General features: G+C 37.4%; 2 protein-coding genes across 2 annotated transcripts; one reads left to right on the forward strand and one right to left on the reverse strand.

Annotated features, from left to right (window-relative positions):
* Positions 1-184: 184 nt before the first annotated feature.
* Positions 185-3,611, reverse strand: LOC125241407 (alpha-mannosidase 2-like). The gene is made up of 4 exons (XM_048149880.1): positions 3,519-3,611; positions 3,069-3,161; positions 2,429-2,623; positions 185-363 (listed from the first exon to the last, which is right to left on the reverse strand). Exons 1-4 carry the CDS (start codon positions 3,609-3,611, stop codon positions 244-246), a joined length of 501 nt encoding a protein of 166 aa, XP_048005837.1. The 3' UTR covers positions 185-243.
* An 11,254-nt stretch (positions 3,612-14,865) lies between these two features.
* Positions 14,866-18,703, forward strand: LOC125241079 (breast cancer anti-estrogen resistance protein 3 homolog). Its single transcript, XM_048149390.1, has 6 exons — positions 14,866-15,366; positions 15,725-15,952; positions 16,028-17,025; positions 17,127-17,295; positions 17,428-17,605; positions 17,689-18,703. The coding sequence occupies exons 1-6, from the start codon at positions 15,364-15,366 to the stop codon at positions 18,048-18,050; spliced, it is 1,938 nt and encodes a 645-aa protein (XP_048005347.1). The 5' UTR covers positions 14,866-15,363; the 3' UTR covers positions 18,051-18,703.
* Positions 18,704-19,767: the final 1,064 nt, after the last annotated feature.

Consider the following 19,767-nt stretch of genomic DNA (forward strand, 5'->3'; position numbering starts at 1 on the left):
AGACACTGTAAAAAATCCCTTATTTAGGTAATTTACCTTCTGCGAATAATCTTCAACAGATAGTGAATAGATATATGGCATGCAGGATACAAGATTTTAAAGACAATGTTTTAATAATTAAAGTGGCGGGGAAGCACGCTAGCGCGATGAAGGTTATCACATAAGGCCGTCCAAGCACATTTGTATAAATATATTAATTTAATCCGTCCTCCCGAATTCATCCCGGTTGAACTTTTAACCTATTTATTTACCTTCAATCAGATTATGTACGAGGCCATATATGTGGGTTGTTGCTTCGTCAGGTTCGACCCAGCCTCCAGTTGTTATTTCTAGTCTTCCTGCATTTAGAAATTTTCGAAAACCCTGAGGAAATATGGAAGACCTAAGTGAAGTTTTTGTAAGTTTGTATTTAGAATTATGAAATTATAATAATAATAGATAGGGTAGTTGCACCATTAGATGACGGATCGAATTAAAGTCCAAGCCAAAAGATGTACGACAGTCATTTTTAACCCCCGACGCAAAAACGGAGGGGTGTTATAAGTTTGACGTGTCTGTCTGTCCGTCTGTCTGTCTGTCTGTCTGTTTGTCTGTCTGTGTGTGTGTCTGTCTGTGGCATCGTAGCTCCCGAACGGATGAACCGATTTAGATTTAGTTTTTTTTTGTCTGAAAGCTGAGTCAGTCGGGAGTGTTCTTAGCCATGTTTCATGAAAATCGGTCAACTATGTCGCAGTCGGGGGTTTTTCAAAATTTTAATTTTGTGGTTAGGTTATATAGGAAAAGGCTTTTCATTTTCTTCTGATAAAATAGGTAGGTTCTTCTAATAAATACTATATATACATCAAATTGATTATAAACTGACATAGATGCCATATACTAAAGAAAAAGCGATCAGGCCCACTGGTGGCGAAGCCGGGAATCGAACCCGGGTCTCCATCCGGCTGACCTATCGCGGCTGACGTGCTCAAACCACTACACCACCCCGACCGCCGAGGTAACCGTCGAAATTTCTCTAGTGTATGTTATAATAATTTGATTTGTTCCATAAGTCATCAAATTAATTGATTGTTTTTTGGTCCTTAATTTTTTGTCCAAAAGATGGACGGAGCTGTTTTTAACCCACGACGCAAAAACGAAGGGGTGTTATAAGTTTGACGTGTCTGTCTGTGTGTATGTCTGTCGGTCTGTTTGTCTGTCTGTCTGTCTGTGTGTGTGTCTGTCTGTCTGTGTGTGTGTCTGTCTGTGGCATCGTAGCTCTCGAACGGATGAACCGATTTTGATGTATATCTAATACGAATTAATTTAAGTAATAATATAAGGATTGTCCATTGTCCAACTAATGAATTTGCATCCAAAAAGTGATGCAGGCAAATTTACTGATTCCTGATTCATCTTTTAGGTAAATTTGCATCAATTTAGTTCGTTCATTTCATTAATGTTGTGTCCTATTCCTATACATGAACCAACTAAATTGATTCGTTCAAGTTTTAGATAGCGGTTTTTAACGACTTTTGGTGAATTCACCCTATGTCGGTATAATCCCAAACACTGATTGATTAGGTATCCTCTTTTTCTATAGATAAAAGGGATTTTTAACCGCCGCGTCAAATCTCTCAAGGAAGGTGGTTTTCAATTCGTCTGTATGTTTTTTTTTAAATGTTTGTTCCACGATATCTCCGTCGTTACTGGACCGATTTTGAAATTTTTTTTTATTGTATGTATATGCATACAGATTGGTCCCATTTTTCTCAGAACCCAGTTCTGATGATGGGATCCTGGAGAAATCGAGGGAACTCCTCAAATCTGAAAGGCACACATATGATGATTTTTGTGTTTTTTAAGGAACAGCATGCATTTACGTACGGAACAGTGACATTTGGTGCAGTGGAACCGCTGATGATGGTCAGAACGGAACTCCTCAAATCGGACATTTGACTTTGGTATTTTTATAAGAGCAGCATGCACTTACGTGCAGAACAGTGACATTTGGTGCAGTGGAACTGCTGATGATGGTCAGAACCGAACTCCTCAAATCGGAACGGCACGCTTATAGTGACTTTGGTATTTTTATAAGAACAGCATGCACTTACGTCCAGAACTGTGACATTTGGTGCAGTGGAACTGCTGATGATATATGCTTTATATGGCTTTCAGATTTGAGGAGTTTCCACGATTTCTCAGTTATGATGGACGAACATGATTTATGATTTTTATGACAAAAAGGCACACACACTTTCCCATTTATAATATTAGTATGGACGGGTTCAAATGCGTTTCGACAATACATATAATAAATTTATGCCAAATCGACTTTCGACTTACGGAATTACTTTACTTACTTTCGACTTACGGAATTACCCTAATGCACTTTACTTACTTCGCACTTAAAAATAGGATAATTATAATAAAATATTCTATTAAAACTTACCGCTCGGTTTTTATGAGTGGTCGTGTTCCACCATTTACTTAAGTGGGATATTTCGTTCCAAGTAAATGTTAAGTTAGGGTATAAGTGCATCTTCTTCACCATGTTAGAAATTATTTTGAGGGCTGAGTTGTTGTTATAATGCTCAAAAGTGTTCTTCCAAATAGAATGAACATGTGAGCGTGGTACAAGTATGACCTTAAAATAAATAAGTTACATGAAAAAGGGTTCAAAGCATTCCCGACGAGGAAAAATTGACAACGTATTTGTAGCTGGTGTGTTATAAAAAGTTAATCCCAAAAAAAAAAAAAAAAACAAAGGAGTAGAGAGCGATAAATTAAAACATTTTTAATTGACACGAGTTACGAATTTACAGGGTAAGCTATTCTCGCGCCAGCTGGAAAATTGTATTTTCTTATTACCAATGATCGTAACTATCCCAGCAATTTTGGTGCAGCATTGTCGCGTTAAGTAAAGGAATAATTAGCTGGAATAGTTGATTAAGATTAATAACAGTAAAATGAGCGTTAATTGATCATCTATTTGGAAAACACCTTTATTGTATGACTTCCTTTATTTCTAGCATGCGGCACCAAAATTACTGGAAAAGTTACGATATCTAATCATTCTGATCATTACGTACCTTCAATGGAGGCCATTTCGAATTTCTCATTAAAAATTCATAGCGACTGTTATAAATATTGTTCCAAAAATGTCGTTTCGTCATCCAGGAAGGCTAGAAAATATTTTTGTTAGATTGAAATTAGATTAATTAAGAGCTAAAGTAAAATTACATTAATCGCAAGTATATACATTCTGGCACAACCAGAATACCGAAATATCTCGTCCATCCAAATAATAATAGCAGACTAGATATATTTCCAAACTACTTGATTACAGAACTTCTTCTGACGTAATTACCATGTAGACATTCTAAGCAAACCAAAGAACTTACTAAAGTTCCCAAGGTTTGTAGAGCACTTGCTCGTTATGTTCCCTGGGACTGACCTGTTCACAGGACCTGTTATCAATACGATAAGAACTCTAATAACAACTTATTCATTTTCAAACGTTTAGAAATTTCAATAATTACCTCTATATCAAATTCGGTAAATTTCTTTTGTGCGTCAATGTTTGACCTAATAGATTCTAATGACGCACATATATGAGATCCCTCAACTGACATATTATATCCCTCGTTACTGGGAAAATGAGTAGTTATTTCCACAACATAATCAAGTTTTTGGCTATCTAAATCCAATGGTATTGATTGACGGTTTTCATTAACACCTTTTGTAGTAGGTTTTATATTCCCTGGTGCTTTCGGTCGGAATATTCCTTTTACAAGTAGCCCAACGTCGTTCTCATTTGTCCCTTGACTTTCAGGCGTGGGTATGACTATCATTTCCTGCCCCTTAATATTAGCCTGCGGTTGAGATTCAATTGTTTGCAAGTTGTTGTCGTCTTCTGTCGGAAAGAAAGGCGAGGGTTTTCGCCTAATACTTTTTATATTTTCCCAAGCCCAGTCACTACCGTTGCTTTTGCCACGTTCTAAGAAATACAAGTCAAATTTATGTGGCAATTTCTTGGAGCTATTTGAAAGTACGTCTCTGGCCGATCTAAGATCAAGGGTTTGGAATTTTTCAGCTTGCGGTGTTTTGACTCGGGAGAAAGTTTTTCCGCGTTTAACGTCCATTGTCGAAGAAGCCAAGGGCACGCGACGGAGCTGTTGGCTCCTCATTGGCACGGTTCTGCCCGCTCGACGGATATTTAAAGGGTTAAGATATGAATACTGAGCCGTGCCTAATTGTGATACTCCGCTCTTGTCGTCAAAAGGTCTCTGTACCATTTTGGATTGGTCTCGAACCATCTTTCGAAGAGCTGAAATTATAGCAATGAGTCCTTTTAATTTAGTCAGGTCAAGTTACACTGGATAAAACTTAGTGTGATATTGTTACACTATTTTTAACCCCCGACGCAAAAACGACAGGGTGTTATAAGTTTGACGTGTCTGTCTGTCTGTTTGTCTGTGAGTGTGTGTCTGTCTGTGACTAACTCCCGAACGGATGAACCGATTTAGATTTAGTTTTTTTTTGTCTGAAAGCTGAGTTAGTCGGGAGTGTTCTTAGCCATGTTTCGTGAAAATCGGTCAACTAATCGCAGTCGGGGGTTTTTTTTAATTTTAATTTTGTGGTTGGGTTATAAGTTTATTCAATTTCAAACTAATGTCCATAACACTTAAAATATATTGGGATCCATACTCACTTTTTTCGTAGCACATAGTTACGTTTAATAGTCCGTGCAACAGCAATAGAGTGCCCAGAATACGACAGCAGCTCCTCTGGCACAACGCCACCACCATTCTGCTCTCGGGCCAGACAGAAAGTGTGAAGTAATCCAGGCGTTGTTTTGAAAACAATGTTTGACTTGTCTTTCCTTGTGTGCATTGGTAGCTGACAGTTTTAAAACAATTGTAAGGGAAGTACTTATTGACCGACAAGTTGTTTTCAAATTTATCGATTTACGCACCGTTTGCCGTTCATCACTGACAATACGAAATAAAAAAACCGGCCAAGAGCGTGTCGGGCCACTCTCAGTGTAGGGTTCCGTAGTGTTCCATATTTTTCTCAAAAACTACTGAACCTATCAAGTTCAAAACAATTTTCCTAGAAAGTCTTTATAAAGTTCTACTTTTGTGATTTTTTTCATATTTATTAAACATATGGTTCAAAAGTTAGAGGGGGGGGACGCACTTTTTTTCCTTTAGGAGCGATTATTTCCGAAACTGTTAATATTGTCAAAAAACAATCTTAGTAAATCCTTATTCATTTTTAAATACCTATCCAACAATATATCACACGTTGGGGTTGGAATAAAAAAAAAATCAGCCCCCACTTTACATGTAGGGGGGAAGGGGGGGGGGGGGTACCCTAATAAAACATTTTTTCCCATTTTTTATTTTTGCACTTTGTTAGCGTGATTGATATACATATTGGTACCAAATTTCAGCTTTCTAGTGCTAACGGTTGCTGAGATTATCCGCGGACGGACGGACGGACGGACGGACAGACAGACATGGCGAAACTATAAGGGTTCCTAGTTGACTACGGAACCCTAAAAAAGGATACATTCCTAAATGTACTTATACAGAGTGGGGCCTGTAACAAAGGCGAAGAATTGAACTCTAGGCTATTCTCCTTATACTGATCAACATTTGTTCCGCGACTTTTAAAAATAACTGTATTTTGATTTTTATCACCCTTGAAAGTTTTTTCTAAGAGGTAATGTATTGCGAATTCTGTTAAGTCTAAAGTGTGACAGACAACGTCAATGACAACAATAATGGCGTACATTGAAGCTAATATTTATTTTGTATGAAAAATTAAAAATTTAAAGACTTCATAATTTTTAAAAGTCAATGAACAAATGTTGATCAGTATAAGGAGAATAGCCTACAGTTCAATTCTTCGCCTTTGTTACAGGCCCCACTCTGTATATGGTGTCCCTGTGTCCCACTGCTGGGCAAAGGTCTCCCCTTCCTTTCTCCAGTCCTCACGGTTTGATTAATTAATTTTCAGGTAAATCCATTCTGCTTTCAGTTTGATGAGACATATAAATAAATATTATCTAATCTGAAAAATCAACTTTATTTATAACAGAATGGAGATACCCCAGTAAGGTAAAAAAAAAAATTATAAAAGCGTACAATTTGAAGTACCTACGTAAAAAAATTAAACAAATTTTTAAACAATAATAATACAATTTAGAGATGAGCCGAATATGGACTTTGCCAAATACGAACTTCGGCCGAACATTCGGTTCAGATCTTACCGAACCGAACATTCGGCCGAATATGCGATGTAGCTGAAGCTGATGTAGAGTTTAAAACTTTAAAACGAATGGTAATGAATACATATAAATATTTTAAATTTAAAAATATAAATATTAAATATTATAGGACATTCTTACACAGATTGACTGAGGCCCACGGTAAGCTCAAGAAGGCTTGTGTTGTGGGTACTCAGACAACGATATATATAATATAAAAAACTCAGGAACAAATATCTGTGCTCATCACACAAATAAATGCCTTTACCGGGATTCGAACCCGGGACCGTGGCGTAGCAGGCAGGGTCACTACCGACTGCGCCAGACCGGTCGTCTACGTTATTGTTCTTGTCAATAGATGGATACTTAATTGTTTTTTCTTGGCCTATATTTTTGTTATAAATACAAAATGTTATTGATATTTTTAAGCATATATTTAGCTCTATTTTTGTAGTTCTTTGGAATGCTGAAATAGGATGGCATTATCCGATGAATTACGAAACAACTTACGTTATTATTTAACACTTTGTTTTATTCGGTAAATATTCGGTAATGTAACCGAACTTTTCGGTAACATTGACAAAGTTGCCGAATACCGAATATTTACTGAATAATCGGCCCATCTGCAACATTGTGCAACGTTAGGCGGAAGTAAAATATTGCACACGAAAGTATGTTAAATCGCAACGGCTTGCCAGAGCGATTTAAAGACTCGAGTTTGCAATATTCTTACATTCCGAGTTACACATAATGTTTTTCCCCGCACTAGCTTGGAAACACGTGTTTTGTCCTTTATTACCAGCGGGTAAAAACGCATTTTATCCACTAGTGGGTAAAGTAATTTGACCTTGAATAAAGTCAAATTAACTGCTTTAAAATTGATAAAAGTAGGTGAATCTAGTAATAAAGATGATTTACCACCTGTGGAACTACTGGAAGCAGTGATAAATGCATTTTTTGCGTTGTAGTTTCCTCGCTGTAGTGAGGGAAAAGTTTTGTGTTACACTCGGGTGCAAATGTATTTTACTTCTCGTGTGTTAAAAAACTCGCAAGTTCAGGATTCTATTCTCGAACCACTCGCTTCGCTCGTGGTTCAACTATAGAATCCTTTCACTTGCTCGTTTTTCAATTCCACACTCGGCGTTAAAATACAACTTTGCCCCCTTGTATAACAAATAACTATTTCATCACACTTGCAATAAATATGTATACGGTGCTCATGACATGAGGAAACCGAATAATTTTAAACGCATTTCTGGGGCCAAAAGAAAGAAATTTATATACCTACGGTTTTAAGTGCTTCTCACTATTTGACTTTTGACATATCTATCAACGGGGATGGTGAGAGAATTCTCCATAATGGCATCGACGCCGTTAAAAAGCCTTTTTAACCGTCGCCTCATATCTCAAGAAGGACGGTTATCAAGTCGTCTGTATGTTTTTTTTTTTTTTTTTTATGTTTGTTCCTCGATATCTCCGTCGTTCCTGGACCGATTTTGAAAATTTTTTTTTTGATTGAATGTATATGCATACAGATTGGTCCCACTTTTCTCAGAACCCAGTTCTGATGATGGGATCCTGGAGAAATCGAGGGAACTCCTCAAATCTGAAAGGCATACATATGGTGATTTTTGTGTTTTTAAAGGAACAGCATGCATTTAGGTACGGAACAGTGACATTTGGTGCAGTGGAACTGCTGATGATGGCCAGAACGGAACTCTTCAAATCTGAACGGCACGCTTATAGTGACTTTGGTATTTTTATACGAACAGCATGCACTTTCGTCCAGAACAGTGACATTTGGTGCAGTGGAATTTCTGATGATGGTCAGAACCGAACTCCTCAAATCTGAACGGCACGCTTATAGTGACTTTGGTATTTTTATAAGAACAGCATGCACTTTCGTCCAGAACAGTGACATTTGGTGCAGTGGAACTGCTGATGATGGCCAGAACCAAACTCCTCAAATCTGAACGGCACGCTTATAGTGACTTTGCCATTTTTATAAGAACAGCATGCACTTTCGTCCAGAACAGTGACATTTGGTGCAGTGGAATTTCTGATGATGGTCAGAACCGAACTCCTCAAATCTGAACGGCACGCTTATAGTGACTTTGGTATTTTTATAAGAACAGTATGCACTTTCGTCCAGAACAGTGACATTTGGTGCAGTGGAACTGCTGATGATGGCCAGAACCAAACTCCTCAAACCTGAACGGCACACTCATAGTGACTTTGGTATTTTTGTAAGAAAAGCATGCATTTAAGTTCAGAACAGTGACATTTATTTAGTTATGTTTGTTAAGCATATGTTTTGAAGTCAAAGTTTGTCAAGCTTCGATTTCTTATAATATAATCGGATTCATGAGGAATTGAGGAAACTCCTCAAACCTTAACGTTATACGTATATTCATTTTTGTTGCCATCTACACTGAAAGAAATAATTAACTGAACTAATTAAGTTGTTTCAGAAATAATTGAACTCAAGTTATAGCGAAACAAATTTTAGTTAAATTTACATAACTAATTTTGTGGTGTAATACAATACTAGTCATGTTATTTTGTATTTGATGTGCAGTAATTTAATATTAGGCTGTTATTAACTTAATCAACTTAAACGAAGTAGTAGAGCTGCTGCAACAGAACTGTCTTTTTATAATTAACTTAAATGTATCCTTAATTATTATCAGTACGTTAGACTACGTTTTACCAAACTATGTATTGTTGTTCCAACAAAACTGTATATGTTTGCAGACTGTTAAAGTGTTTGATTGATTTTAACCAAATCTAATAGCATACTAATAATTTTACCTTACATAACTACCAGGTAACAATTTCATTCAAATATTAGACAAACAATTATGTTGTCTTTAATTTACTACTCTATTTATTAACAAAAAATAGTTTTGTAACAAATAAGTGATTTTACTTCTTTGTTGCTTACTTAAGCAAATGTACGAATTAAGGAAAACTATAGTTATAAAGTACGTAATGTTTAGTAAAACAGCTACAAAACTTTTGTTATCTGTAGCTCGAACGATTGTTTATAACATGAAACAGAATGACGCGACGCGCACAGCCACACAGTAAACGGACCAGACCGAAGCAAACCTGTTCGTTCCCGTTTGTGTTTCCTCGAGACGAGAGTCTCAGCACTTCAGCACGTATCAGTTTGTTCAGTCCGGTTGTTATTAATAAAATTCATGGTATTTGTGAAGAAAACCTTGGAGGCAAGGGCGGGTGCACAATATGAGTGAACTTGAGGAGGCGGCGGCAGCGGAGTCAGCCAGATCCTCCGAGTGTGAGATGCCTCGTGTACTAGTACCACTACGATGGAGGAGTACCTAGCGTCGTGGCTCTCCCTATGTAAATATTTAGATGTTTAAAGGTAAGTAACAACGTTTAATAACAATAATGAATTGCATGATATGGGAGCTGTAGTTGTAGCGTAAGTAGATATCTACCAAAAGTGCTTAATGCCCATAAGTAGGATTGAATACGCAATTAATTAGGTGGAAGTTTTCTTAATTCCTAAGTTTAATACGTAGGTTTACAGGGGGCAATTTTCAGGTAGGTAAACACAGCAGGTAGGTTTGTAGGTCAGGAATTAATTCTAGTACTAATTTCCAGTAACATAGTAAACGAGTGGTCAATACCATTACCTATATTCCTTTCACTGCGGCGTTTTCAGTTCACCTTGGTTATGGGGTTACAATTTTATTGTTATTCGTTGGAATAGTTGGAAAGTTCTATTGTATGTTCTATTATCCTTTATCAGTGAACGTTGGTATTCTGACATTTGTGTACGTTTTAATTTCAGAACACAGAAAACATATTGATATTTTGCAGTTATTATCAGAAGAGGAAATATAAGAAATTATTACAAGGCGAAACTGATTACCCAAACAGCCATGCTACAAAACATAATTAGTATAATTACGGACGCATTTTCCAAAAAAGTAAGTACCTATAGAGTCTGTTCGGAAAGAGAAGAGTAGTGAAATGTATGGGGTTGGGGTCCAATACATTCCACGACTCTTCTCTTTCCGAACAGACTAAACATCACCACATCCTTTGATTTCATATGTATCTTTTAATATTAACGATTGTTTTGTTTTTGTATTTAGAACCCTTTTTTACACGATAAAAGTTCAAAATGGTTTTGTAATATGTACAAAAATAAAACATTATTAAAAAGTATACGAGGACTGAGGAAGGTACATATTAAATTGAATGTTTCAGAACATTGTGAAGAAGTCCTGGATCTGGCAGCATTTATGGCGACCCCTTTTTTGGTGACTACTTCGAACGTAGGCAAGAGTAAGAATTAAACCAGGTCTACTCTAAACTTCTCTGGTGGCCGTCTAAGCTGATTGTGCCGGAAGGATTTTTTTCATGCATGTGAAATGTGCTGCGCAAATAGAAGAGACCATCGCACGCAGAGCGGAAAGACGGTGCGAAATGGAATTAACGTCGCCGCCGTCTAAATTGTAAGATATTCTATCAAAGCTCTAATAAACCTAACTGTAAATAATGTTCGTTACGAAATGCAGTTGATGCGTGATTTAAAATAAAATTTGTTCTTAATGCACTGGGTAGCTCTTGGGCTAAAGTAAAAGCGAAACATAAGCATAAGTTAGTATTTCCATTGTTTCTATTTTTTGATGATTACGAAATCAGAAAGTAAATAATGTTATAGTGTCATAATTTTATTATAATATTTCGGAAATACAGGAATTATTTGAATAAAACTGTACTTAGCATTTAAATGAAGAGTTTTACTATGCTACCTACCTAAAATTTGAATATTCGTATCAAGACGCTTTACGTTAATTATTTATGAAAATAATGTAATTTAATTATTGTTGTTTTTAATGTAAGTAACACCAATTCAAGTAAAACCCCGTCTTAATATGAATATTTATCAGAATTCAGTCAAATAATAAATATTATAAATATACTGTAATTCTACTATATTTTGTTAGTTAAACGTCGGATCAAATAGCTACCAGTCCATCCGGCAATTAACTTAGTACAAAAAGGGACGATATCAATGAATCCGTCCTTAAATTAATCAACGAGAGTATAGTAAAATCACATTGTATTGAAATGAATTGTAACAATACCTTCTAGTAGCATTACCTGATCACTTATTACGAATATTATCTAAGATTCAGTTTAGGACCTAAACGGAATTGCTACAGGACGGAGCTAAAAACTTAAACTGAATCGTAATAAGTGATCGGGTAAGGCTACTAAAAGGTGTTGTTACAATTCATTTCAATACAATGTGATTTTACTATACTCTCGTTGATTAATTTAAGGACGGATTCATTGATATCGTCCCTTTTTGTACTAAGTTAATTGCCGGATGGACTGGTAGCTATTTGATCCGACGTTTAACTAACAAAATATAGTGGAATTACCATTTTAATTATAGATTACTAAATTGGTCGAGCTACTTGTAGCTAAACAGTTTTGTTATTAGTTACCAGACTAAACTTTCTGATTAACAACCTAAGTACTGTAACACGTCAACAAATTAAATTAGTTACCAGTTGATGAACAGTTTGACTACTAATAAATAAATCAATTCAGAAAATAATTGAACAGTTTAATTACTAAGTAAATGTAGGATTATTTAATTATTACAAAACATTTTTGTGTTTGCAACCAACTAGATGTTATAGATTCGTAAGCAATTTGGTTGTGAAATAGTTAAATTATTTGTTCCATAGTAACAAAATGGCGCTTGTACTTTTGTTGCAAATCACAAAATGTTATAATTATTACTAGACTATTACCATTGTTATAAGTAGAACATACAATTTAAAACAGTAACATAAATAGTTAAGTTGTTCATAACTCAACACAAATAACAAAACACGGTTTGGTAATGGGTAACACGTAGTTCGCAAGTCACAATTTTTAGGTAAGCAGTAACCTAAAATTTGGTTACAGTTATGCAAACATTTCTTTCAGTGTAATAATTAAAGCATTAAAAGCAGTTTTAAAAAATACTTACACATTTCTACATAAACCAACATTCGCAAGTAGCTTTCACCAGAACCCGAAAGGCGACGGTTTTTTTTTTCTTAAAAATTATGTAGTACTGAGTAACAATAAGAAAATATTTATTTTAAATTGGTAATAACTCTGAAACTAGGTGTAACCTAGAAAAGCTTAGATGACATTTTAGCCCCAGGTGGAAACCCATTACACCATATCATGCTATGACCGTGCTATGAACGTGTCAGGCACGGAATGTAACGCGACACGGATGGCTATGCCCACTACAACGTGTCCACATCATTTCATATCCGGGCATAACGAGTTAAGTGACCGTAGTGGCGTATCATCCCCGTAGCATAGGCGAGTATAGTGACCGTAGTGTCCGCGTATCATCCCCGTAGCATAGGCGAGTATAGTGACTGAAAGAAGTATGACAACGCGTGTATAACGTGCTTCAAACGGTCACCATACGCGGTTATACCCCGTTTGACCGCCTGCACGCACCGTTCTATCACCGTTGCGTGCCATTCACGGAGCGTTTCGACACCGGCAAAATATCCTCGCCGACAATATTTGACGGTCCGTGCATGGCACGCTACGGGTATGATCGGTGATGGAACGGGCTAGTATGCATAGCCTCATACTTTGTAATACAAAGAATATTTTTTTGTCTGACACGTTCATAGCACGGTCATAGCATGATATGGTGTAATGGGTTTCCACCTTTAAAATAATCAGGAATACGCTGTTAAAAGTATTCGGTTTGCTCATGACCACAGTGTATAAAAAAATTGTAGGTAAGTATGTAAATGTAAAACGATAAAAAGAAAGTTAAATACGGTACTAAAAAAATCATACCTCCCTAGGGAAAACCATTTTCTATAACTCCCGCTCCGCCTGCGGGCATTTGTACATTCACTGTGGGAATGTTATGAAAAATATCTAAATATCAGTAGGCAGTTTAAAAGTGTTTCAATATAAATTTCATGCCGATGCCGGTGAGCCGTACCGGTGCGCAAATCTAGGCGCTGGTATTCCAATTTTAGAGAAACGTCTCTCGATAACTGTATCGCTTAACTTCAAACTTGGGTAAATCCATTCTGCTATAAGGTTGATTATCTTTCAGGCAGGCAATTATGGTCGCGCGATAAATGATAAAACATCAGGCCGTCCCTATCGCACTAATTGTAAGTGCGATAGGGACGCCCCGATGTTTTATCATTTATCGCGCGACCATAATTGCCCTGCAGATCATGTTAATTTTTTTAATATATTCAACCTTAAAGCAGAATGCATTTACCCACGTTTGAAGTAAAACGACACACTATACTAGGTACGTACATACCTACTTATTATTAGTATATCGGAAAACTAGACTAACCATGCAAGATATATTTATAACAAAAGTTTTATTTGCTCTTCAAAAAGGAACAACAACTTGGGATTTACTCTGCAATGCCATGGCAAATAGTTTAATGGATATCTTGAGAGGTTTCGTGAGGTTTAACTGCTAGGATAGACAAAAGTGGTGATTGGAAAGGCAAATTATATGTAGGTAATCATAAATAGGTACACATCAGACCTAGTCTTTTTTCGCGTTGCTGTGCAACTTTGTGAGAGATTAGATACATATTTGATTAACGCAGTTAAATCGTGGTACATACTTAAGAGGATACGGTAGCGAAAATGCTAAAATGGAAAGGAGCCCCCCTTTCAACTTGGGAATTTTAGTTAAATATACAAGTGTTATTAACTAGATTTATCGAAAAAAATTGTCCATTAAGAACAACTCAGTCAAAAGATATTTCAAAAAAATCTTTAATATCGAGATTGCGCTCTCGACTCTTTCCTCCTTCAAAACTTAATCAATCGGAACGAAATTTGAGAATCTGAATAACAATGAAATAATCTATGTCGGACCGTTTAGGTTTTTTGGTCAATTGTTACCAATCTTGAGTATCACACCTTTTTTTGCGCCACAATGAAAAAGGCCGTTTTTGGAAATTTTTGATTGGCTCTGGAATTTTTTAAAAGCAGTATATCAAAAAAATCAAAACGGTCCGACACAGATAAAAATAATAACAATCTGTGTTGAAAAAATCATTGCTCTATCTTCAAAAACCAGGGAGGAAATAGTCGAGAGCGTTTGTATGGAGAATTGACCCCTACCGTATCGTCTTAAAAAACCTTCGACTCGTTCAAGATTCCATTTTTGTAACATTTCAATACATTGTCCAGTGATCTGACATTCGGTGACCGGGGGACCGTTTCTCGAAGCTACAAGTTACAATTTACAAGTGGTAGTCAATGTTTAATACCTATGAAAAGTTGGAAAGAGACTTCCGCTTGTAACTTGTAACATTCAGTTTTGAGAAATGGGCCCCAGATGATGATGGTGACTTACTTGTTAGTACTAAGAATCGCTAAAAGAGTCAACATACGACTGCGTGACACAAAGACACAGAAGTGTTATCAAAACATGAGTTAAATAATGAAGTGGGTAAGTAGAACATACCTATAGCGAAAACATCAGTATAACAATATAGGTTACCTTATTATGTATACATCAATATATAAAAGGTAGGTAGGTATACAGAATTAAGATGGAAGAGGAATAAGCAATCTTTTTTATGAAAAATATGTAACCTACATTTACATTTGTAACCTTTAAATCGCGCCGGTAGTACGTAATTAGTAAGTTGTACGAAGATTTGTCTAATTTATCAGACTTCGGCGAAATGAGCCGAACATTGTTTGTCTTATCGGACTATGGCGGACAAAGGGTTAATCATTGCTCTGCCCCTACGTTTGATGGATATAATATATGCCATTTTTGGAAAACAAAGAGTCCCGTTGGAACTCCGTAATCCGCATGCGCTAAACTCAGACCCGAAGTTAGCATCTTCCGGGCGGCGATGCCAACGTAACGGGCACGGGCGCGCGGGCGGCCGGGCGCGACCCGCGTATCGATCCACCCGCCCCATCGCCCCTTGCCGTCGCCGCGCCGGCAAAAACATTGCGCTGCCGTGAAACGTTTTACCTATACATCTTAGTTATGTGACTTGATTGAGATCACTGCATTACAGCATTAATTCACCATGGTGAGTACATGACCATTGGTTAATAGCAAATTATGTTGAGGACACTCAATATTGTAGTCCCTATACAGGATGATCTAGAATACGTCTTGTCAGTTGTTATTGTTATATTCCAGGGTTGATCATAAATAGATTAAAGAAATCAAATACAGAATCTCAAACATAAGTTTTAATTAATATTACATTTGTGCGATTTGTACACATACCTAGATGAATTTATGAAATGAGATATGCTAGGGACGAAAAAGCTAAAGATTGGTTTTTACCTACTAAATTATGTAACAAGATATAGAGTGACAAATGTACGAATGTTTTTTTTTTTAATATTGTGCGCGGTTTAAAAGCGACTCTTATTTATCAGGACACGAGTTCTATGACAACGTCAGGGCTCCTCGAGTGGGAGTTTTCGTTGCCGTCGGACCAGATAATATCGCACGGGTGGTACCACGGCGCGCTGAGCCGCGCGGCGGCCGAGAGCCTGCTGCAGCAGGACCGCGAGTTCCTGGTGCGCGACTCCTCCTCGCAGCCCGACAACTACGTGCTCAGCTGCCGCTCCAACGGCCAGCATTTACATTTCGTTATCCAGCGGGTATGATCACGAACTTCGCTATTTATGATTTTGATATTTACCCGAGATATCTACTAATGTGAACTATTTTTACAGATTGTTGTACACCCAGAAACTGTGTACGAAAGATACCAATACCAATTTGAAGATGAAGCTTACGATACGGTTGCTGATCTGATTACGTCTTATGTGGGTTCTGGAAAGCCTATATCTGCCGCATCGGGCGCGAGAATACAGTATCCGGCTAACAGAATAGTACCTCTCACAAACTACATACCTAACGATGACCCCAACTCAGTTGTGTCCCCTGTGGGTGACGGATCTAGCTATGGTAACCCTTACAGCCTATACAGTCATTTCGCTTCCAAACCAGGGATGCAACTACGTGCGCCTTTTAAAAAGCAACGTTCTCATTCGCTGACGCCTATTGACATGGGTCAGCATGCGAACCAGGCGAAGAGCGCGAGTGCAGATGGGGTAATTCAAAGTCAAACAATGAAACATGTTAAAAACTTCTCGAGTGAATCAAATACCTGTTCTGGCACCTGGGATGTGAATCTCCCTACTAGCCCTCCCGCCAAACCGGCTAGATACGATGGCCCTAAATCGGACGACAGGCGATTGGAATTGCAAAGACTGTACCACGTGTCAGGATCAGACTCAGGAAATGGCTCCGGGGACTCGACTCAAAGCTCAGCCCATAGCGATCCGAATAAATCAAGGATTGACTCGGACTACAATGTAGTGACTCCAACGATAAAACAGCAGTTCGACTACGAGCTGACTGAAGCACGGCTATTGCAATCCGAAAATTTAGACTATACCGTAGATTCCCGAATTAACCTTGAGAACTTCCAATCACAAATAATATTATCAGGACTTTCAAAACCGTTGGAATCTGAGACTTTGCACACAATCAAGCTCTTGTTACGAACATCCGGGCCTCGCATACTGGCAAATCATATGACAAAAGTGGACCTGCACTTTTTGTTAGACGATGCGATACAGATCGAGGGTTTAGAGAAAACCGCGTCTGGCTTGGAATTATGTTTTCTGCCTCAGGGAAGATCACTGCGGTTAGATGTTATTGAAAGGTAACAATCATTCATTACTCATCATTAGGTACTTGGTTGAGAAGTATGTCAATTAATTAGAGATTTTAATTCTTGTGTGACATCCTGTTTATTTTTCGCAGGATTGAAACCTTCCGCCTACTGATAGCAGTGACTATACTGACTTGCCAAACGGACAGACAAAGAGCCGATACTATCAACGATTGGATACTTCTCGCCGTAGAAACAAAAACTGCGCTAGGAAATCTTTACGGGTTCTCAGCCATCATGTTCGGACTCTGTATGCCGCAGGTGACCGTAAAATTTGATCATTCCAGACATGGAATATTATTTCTAATACTTAATTACAGTCATTATACCGAACTTTACATTTAACTGTGTCAAAATTTGAAACAATAGCGAAAGTTTTTTTTTCTATTTCAGGTGGAATGTTTAGAAAACGCTTGGAATATTTTACGACGTGTTTACACAGACAATGCCTTTATGTTCGAAGCAAAGCTGCGACCTTGTTTTAAAAGTATGAATGAGGGCACAAACCCTCTGCCACCGAACACGACAACCCCGCATATTTTGCCGCCGGTACTATGCTTCCATTTGTTCGGTAAGCATATCAAGAAACAATGTAAATTACAAAACGCGGAGCTTATGGTTGAAGCGAAAACTCATGTACTTGTTTGCAAACAGATGGCGAAGGAGGCGGGCTGATGCAGCCAGACGAGTCGTTCCCGACGAGTCTGATGAACATCCTCGCGTTCGACTTCAACGCGACCGCAGCGCATCTGGAGGCCGCGCGCTACTTCCCGGACCAAGTGGACATGCTCAAACGGAACGCTAGGACAGTGGTGCAGGAAATGTCTTCCCTGGGGCCAACCTTGGATCCCACCCTACTAGAATTATTCAAAACTGAATTTCACATTAATTTTCTTTGGGGGGAACGCGGGGCGTTAACTACTCCAAACCAGAGGTTTGCCCGGTTAACTGATATTTTAACGGCGATGGCTAATAAACTCGCAAATCAGCCGCCAGAGTGTGAAGGGGCTGTCTAAGCACTAAGCAGCGACAAATTGTAGACACGTTTTGTGTGATCAGTGATCGAAGGAACATTAATACTCTCTACCATATCATCTCATTATTTAAGGAACCGACATTTTACGTATTAATGTATTTATATATATATTCGTCTACATAAATATTAACTCCCTAATGTTTAATAAAACTCAAACAACAATTGCTAAATGCAAATTATTTATGTAGCTTAGTCAAGTTAGAAATTAGGAATCTCCATGTAAAAGTAAGGCCCATGTTACACAGGCAGTCACCCGAAATGGTGCGAGCTGTTATAGTTGTAGATAATTAAAGTAATGATAGTATTGATTGACATTACGCTGTCCTTGTCACATTGTTATGTCATATATGTGGGAGCGCCATTAGCTGTGTGCTCTTCAAACTGTCAGATCTGTACTGTAGATATAGACTACATACATATACATACATATGTGTAGTTTTGCGTGGACTAAATACTAATCAATCATAAATGACAAGAACCCAAAGATATTTCTTTTTACATATTATATGATTCCAATGCTCGGTGTGACTGACCTGTGCATCATGATTCATGAGCGTAGAATATGTAGGTATATCTATGCGTAACTATTTGTTATATTTATAAAATGTGTCTTCAAATAAATTGAAACAAATCTTGAATATCTTTATATTTTATATATGTATACTATATACCTGAACCGTCAAATTATGGATGGTGTTTGTAGAACCTAAAACGTAAGTTACTTTTAATTTTCTCCTCATATTTTTTTTGTTTTTCGTTCCTAGATCGAAAGGGCTCGTGATTCTGAATAGGAAAAACATAAAATGTACCTACCTTAGAATAGTTATTTGTTTTACAAGGGGGCAAAGTTGTTGTTTAACCGCACGTGCCAATATTGATACCCGAGCAAGCGAAAGATTCCAATATTGAACCGCGAGCGTAGCGAGAGGTTCAAAAAGTGGAATCTTGAGCATTGCAAATTATGGATGGTGTTTGTAGAACCTAAAACGTAAGTTACTTTTAATTTTCTCCTCATATTTTTTTTGTTTTTCGTTCCTAGATCGAAAGGGCTCGTGATTCTGAATAGGAAAAACATAAAATGTACCTACCTTAGAATAGTTATTTGTTTTACAAGGGGGCAAAGTTGTTGTTTAACCGCACGTGCCAATATTGGAATCTTGAGCATTACGAGGGTAGCGAGAGGTTCAAAAAGTGGAATCTTGAGCATTGCGAGGGTCTCAAGGCACGTAGTTTAAACAAACTTTGCCGCCGAGTGAAACACATTTTTCACCACACCAACACGAACAAAATACTGACTATAAAACATCAATTTAAATCAAATCTAGCAATCTATTCAATATTTATGATTCAATATAATTATTTGTAGGTAAATTCTACCAGCCAGCTCAAGGCATCAAGTTAAAATTTGTATGAAATTACTTTGCACTCTTGTGGATAAAATGCAATTTTGCTATCCGTTTTCGAATAGCAAAATTGATCTTTACCAGTTGGTGTGGTGAAAAAAATATTTTTGGAGATTGTTCTCGCGAAAATGTCCTATTATAAACGCGTCTGGTGTTTCCTACAGAAACTTATCTTTTGGTACAGTTGTCAAGATGCCTGTACCTGCTCTACTGGTCAATGTGGGTATTTAATACATACTCGATTTATGTAAATGAATATTTTATTTGAAATGGAAAACCATGCAAAAAATATTA

This window comes from Leguminivora glycinivorella, chromosome Z (genome assembly GCF_023078275.1).
Source record: "Leguminivora glycinivorella isolate SPB_JAAS2020 chromosome Z, LegGlyc_1.1, whole genome shotgun sequence".
Classification (NCBI taxonomy): Eukaryota; Metazoa; Arthropoda; class Insecta; order Lepidoptera; family Tortricidae; genus Leguminivora; species Leguminivora glycinivorella.